Here is a 5271-nt window from a genome sequence, read left to right on the forward strand (position 1 = left end):
TTTTTAACTATATGATACTTTTATTACACTATAGTTATTTAAAAATTTCACAATATACTTTACTTTTCATATAAAGCATTAAAATAACTCTTTCTATTATTCCTATTATTGCTATAAAATATTTCCATGTCTATGCTGCTTTCTCTATAAAACCTAAAATTTAACTGAACTAAAACAAAGCTTATTCTAACAGCTATTTTAAATGTCAAAACATCTATTCAATTTGCTACAGGAAACAAGAGCATGGTGAAATTAATTCTCTTTCAACAGAGTGATATTTAAAGTAAACAACAGGCAACACAATGTTGTTATTAATTTCATGGTTAAATGCTATCCATTAATTTCCCTGCAGAACATTCTCCCCTACCTTGATAAACTTTAGTTTATCAAAATGTCAAGTATACCAGATGTATGCTAACTGCTTATGCTAACTGTACTCTGTCGAATTTCAAAAAGTATGCCATATACTATATTCTATCAAATGTTAACAGTATGACATATCTTCTGTACTATTTGCTTATCTAGATTCAGTGGAAGCGTTACTATTACTATACTAACTATAATTTACTGTAATATCATACTACAATACAAACGAGACACTTTAATCTCCAAATTCTCAACTACACACAATCGCATTATTGTTATAAACAAAACTAGAACATTTCACATGCATATATATGATAAAAGTTTGTAATAAAAGCAACAAATAATATACATTCTCTATCATCAAAATGCCATACAATGTATAGTAAACTAAAATGTAATTTCAAGACATAAAGCAAAATTTTGAAGCTCTTCAGTTTCACAAAATGTTCACTATGTTTGTCTTCCCAAAAATAGGATATACAGTTATTATTATGCGCTCTGAGTCAAATTGCAAATCTGCATATTAAACTTTTTACACCTAACAGTAATAGTTACTGTGGTTGCTTTGTGGATTATTATGCCACTTAACACAACAACCAACATTCGACTAGCTTATTTACACTTGCACTTGGTCTTGAAGCTGAGTTCATGCTCTAATCTTCTTCCTCTGGCACAATTAAACAAAGTCTTGTAATTGATCTCTTCAAAACTGATTGTCCAATACGAACACTGACAGCGCGAACATGACCATCAGCTCCTGGGAAAATCTCCACTATTCTACCAAGCGGCCATCGACCTCTAGGCTGCTCAGGATCGACAACAAGAACAACGTCTCCTATCCTAAAGTCTCTGTGTTGTTGAAACCACTTCTTTCTGCCAGCAAGCATTGGCAGAAACTCTCGCAACCAACGTTTCCAGAAGTGTTTCACGAGTTCTTGAACTCGTCTCCAGCGTTTAATTGGGCTATAATCTGTGTTGTCAACTGAGTCTGGAGCAAATTGACCTCCAACTTGTCCAAACAGGAAATGGTTAGGAGTAAGCGGTGTGCAATCATCAACATTTGCAGACTGGTATGTAAGTGGACGAGAATTAATCAAACTTTCAGCACCAGTACAAGCTGTGATGAGCTCTTCATCAGATATATCAGCTGAGGTCAAGATTGCTGATATTGCTCGTTTTGCTGATTTAATCATTATTTCATGTACGCCACCCCAGTGTGGCGCCGCAGGAGGGTTGAAAAACCACTGTATTCCTCGGTCAGCAGCACTTTCTTTGATCTTGTCTTTGTCTACATTCTGCACTAGTTCTCTAAGTTCTTTATCTGCGGCGACAAAGTTAGTGCCATTGTCAGAATACACTGAAACTGGTAAACCTCTCCTATTCACCATTCTGTAGAATGCATTCAAGAATGCGTTTGTGTCGAGACCAAAGGCTATTTCTAGGTGCACTGCCCGTGTTGATAAGCATGTAAATAGACAGAGATATCTCTTTGCTCGTCTAGTTCCCCTTCCCTGGATTGTAATGTATGGACCACCAAAGTCTACTGCGACATTACTAAATGCAAGCATGGTTACTCTTGTTCTCACTTTTGGTAGAGGTGCCATGATTTGATCCTTTGGATGGCATTTCCTTCGTTTGCATTCAGAACACTTGTTTTCCCAGTCTCTTATTTGTTCTCTAGCAGCTACAATCCAGTATTTCACTGACAGATCAGAGAGTGTTTGGTTTGTTCCGCTATGATTGTTCTTTTCATGGGCATCTTTCACAATTAACTCTGTAACTGGACTCTTTCTGGGTAGTAACACAGGATATTTTGTGTCATATGGAAGAAAGTCAGAGTACTTTAGTCTACTGTCACTTCTTATCACCCCTTCGGTGTCTAATTTTGGATTCAGTTTGATCAGTTTGCTGGAAACTCCTACTTTCTGATTCTTACTAAGTTTATCATACTCTTCTGCAAAATATCTTCTCTGTGTCTCTTTGATCATTTCAGTCTTGCTTTCTTCAATTTCGACTTCATTTAATGGCCCACTGACTCGATCGTCTTTCTTCATGTTGCAGTTTTCAACAAATCTAATGACCCATGCTCGAATTCTAACAAGTTTTGTCCAATTTGAATATCTTTCCGGGCTAAGTCTCCACTCTTCTTGTGACACAAAAAATGTACGCAAATATGTTTGTGCTGTTTTTCGCATTTCAAGTTTTCCATCATTACCCACATCAATTTTGCTCTTTGGCCATTCGTTTTCACTTTCTTTTAGGAAGCTGGGGCCTTCCCACCAATTGTTCGCAACAGCAAGACTGTAAACAGGTAAACCTCTTGACACATAGTCTGCTGGGTTTTCGTTTGTTGGAACATATCTCCATTGACTTGGATTTGTTACTCTGTGAATTTCACCAATTCTGTTTGCAACAAATGTTTTGAATTGTCTGCTGTTATTTCGTATCCAATATATGACATTCATGCTGTCCGACCATAATGTTACTTGTTTGATTTCTATTTCAAGAGTTTTGCAAATCCTTGATGTCAGTTTTAAACCAAGTGTTGCTGCAAGTAGTTCAAGTCTTGGGATACTAGTAGATTCTATGGGAGCAACACGACTTTTTGCAGCTACAAAGCGTACAGTCACATCGTCATTTTCATACTCACATCTCAAATATGTTACTGCTCCATATGCAATTGATGACGCATCTACAAATGTATGAATTGACATTGACTTCAGCTGTGTTTCATTATTTTCGTTTTTGAGACAACGTGGAATCTTGATCTTATCTAAATGTTTAAGCTCTTCGAACCACCTTTCAAAATTCAACTTCTCTGCTTCTCTCACGTTTTCATCCCAGTCAACCCCACTTAACCAGATGTCTTGCATGATTTGTTTCCCTCGCACTACATATGGCGCTAAAAAACCTAAAGGATCAAATATCCTACAAACAGTCTTCAATACATTTCTCTTTGTGATTTCATCAGGCATGGTCATTTCGTCACCGACTTTGAATATAAATTCATCATGTTTGGCTTGCCAGGATATTCCAAGAGCTTTAGTTGTTGGCAGATTTCCTGTTCCTAAATCTATTTCTGCTGCTCTATCTTCTTCTGGTATTGTTTCTAACACTTCTAGTGAATTTGAAATCCACTTTCTAGCATGCATATCAGCTTTCTGCCACAGCTCTCTCAATTGTCTACATAGTTCTATTCCCTCTGTCACGTTTTTCGTAGAATCCATGCTATCGTCCATGTAAGTAGACTTCAAAATTGTCTCAGCCGCCAGCGGATACATGTCAGCATGGAGCACAGCATTATGTTGAGATACATACTGGGCTAGATATGGTGATGAGTTAACTCCAAACACTAAACGTGTGAATTCAAATGTTTCGATGGGGCTTTCTGGTGATTCTCTCCATAGGAATCTTTGGTATTTTTGATCCTCACTTGCTAGGCCAACTTTCAAATACATCTCCGCTATGTCACAGACAACTGCGATCTGATTTCTTCTGAACCTTAGCAACACATCAAACAGTTCTCTTTGCAATTTTGGACCTGTACTTAGGTACTCATTCAAACTTGTGCCTTCATGTTTAGATGATGCATCAAACACAATGCGAACTTTTGTTGTCTCCTTTTCTGGCCTCACTACAGCAAAATGTGGCAAATACCATCCTCTTTCATTGTCTTTTCTTTCAACCTTCTTAATAAAGCCTTTCTCTTCATATTTCCTTATAATATCACTATACTCCTGCTTCAATTCAGGAGATTTCTTCAATTTTTTCTCAGTACCATATAGTCTGTTTAAGGCACTACTATAGTTGTCAGGTAATGTTTCTTTATCATATTTCCATGGCAATGGAACTATGTATCTTTTGTCTTTGTGTTCAATACTGTTTTCTATTTTAACCTGCACTTTCTTGTCTTCTAGTGACATTTGGTTACACTCCGTTTCACTTTCAAGTTCCCAAAACTGTTTCAATGAAATCTCCAAGGTATTATTAGCATGAAACACAAACATGCTAGTGCTATCATGATTATTCTCTCTATTTATTGGCCCAACACATGTCCATCCAAGTGGTGTCAATCTAGCCACTGGTTCACCATCACCACCTACTATCTCTCCAAGTGACCTATGAAGGTGCGCATAGTCAAGACCTATCAGTAAATCTATCTTCTTCTTTCTACCAGTACTTGGGAATGGTATGTCTTTAATATGTGGCCACTGCTCTTTCATTATTTGCCAATTCACTGTTTGAAGTTTCCCAGTAACATTTCGTGTTGTTTGTGCTTCCATTGAAAGCTCAAATTTTCTATTTAAGCTCTGGAGTTTGAACATGACATTTCTAGTGCTGAATCTATCTGATTTTCCATTCATCACGCTTACTTCAATGGTTTTTCTTTCACCTTGGAGTTGTAATTCACATGCAACATCTTCATTTAGATAAGACGTTGTACTCCCGTCATCTAACAATGCATTGATGACTAATTCACGATTGCCTATTGATACTACTACTGGAATGGTTCTCAGAGCAATACTTGATCTATTATGAGCACTATATGTCTTCGAGACATCCTCTTGTGGTACTGGGTGAAATGCATAAGCATGAACATTCAAAACATCTCTATGTAATAGTCTGTTGTGTGTCTTTGTGCAACTTTTTATTCCACACTGTCCCTTTAATCTACATTCTTTCCCCATATGATTACCTTTAAGGCATCTGAAACAAAGTCCAGCATCTTTTGCTTGTTTCCATCGTTCTTCTACATTCATAGCCTTGAATTTCATGCATTCCCATGCATTGTGATTTTCTCTGCAAATTTGACATTTAACAAATTGTTTTTGCCTTGCGTCTGTTTTTAGGAAGAAGGTCTTTTGGGGTTTCATTCGCGGGTTTTCTTGGTGTTTCAAACCATAT

At 37.0% G+C, this 5271-nt stretch overlaps 2 protein-coding genes across 2 annotated transcripts; both read right to left on the reverse strand.

Annotated features, from left to right (window-relative positions):
• Nucleotides 1–1019: 1019 nt before the first annotated feature.
• Nucleotides 1020–2420, reverse strand: LOC127861762 (uncharacterized). Its single transcript, XM_052400442.1, has one exon. The coding sequence runs from the start codon at nucleotides 2418–2420 to the stop codon at nucleotides 1020–1022; it is 1401 nt and encodes a 466-aa protein (XP_052256402.1).
• A 203-nt stretch (nucleotides 2421–2623) lies between these two features.
• LOC127861763 (uncharacterized) lies at nucleotides 2624–4589 on the reverse strand. Its single transcript, XM_052400443.1, has 2 exons — nucleotides 3299–4589; nucleotides 2624–2667 (listed from the first exon to the last, which is right to left on the reverse strand). Exons 1-2 carry the CDS (start codon nucleotides 4587–4589, stop codon nucleotides 2624–2626), a joined length of 1335 nt encoding a protein of 444 aa, XP_052256403.1.
• Between the last annotated feature and the right edge of the window lie 682 nt (nucleotides 4590–5271).

The sequence above is a fragment of the Dreissena polymorpha genome, chromosome 16 (assembly GCF_020536995.1).
Source record: "Dreissena polymorpha isolate Duluth1 chromosome 16, UMN_Dpol_1.0, whole genome shotgun sequence".
In the NCBI taxonomy this organism is placed as follows: domain Eukaryota; kingdom Metazoa; phylum Mollusca; class Bivalvia; order Myida; family Dreissenidae; genus Dreissena; species Dreissena polymorpha.

Coding starts and splice junctions, on each gene's coding strand:
- LOC127861762 (XM_052400442.1), bottom strand. CDS start 2,420: ATGAAGAAAGACGATCGAGTCAGTGGGCCATTAAATGAAGTCGAAATT.
- LOC127861763 (XM_052400443.1), bottom strand. CDS start 4,589: ATGAAAGAGCAGTGGCCACATATTAAAGACATACCATTCCCAAGTACT. Junction 2,668..3,298: donor AAATGTATTGAAGACTGTTT/GTAGGATATTTG, acceptor ACCTGTTTACAG/TCTTGCTGTTGCGAACAATT.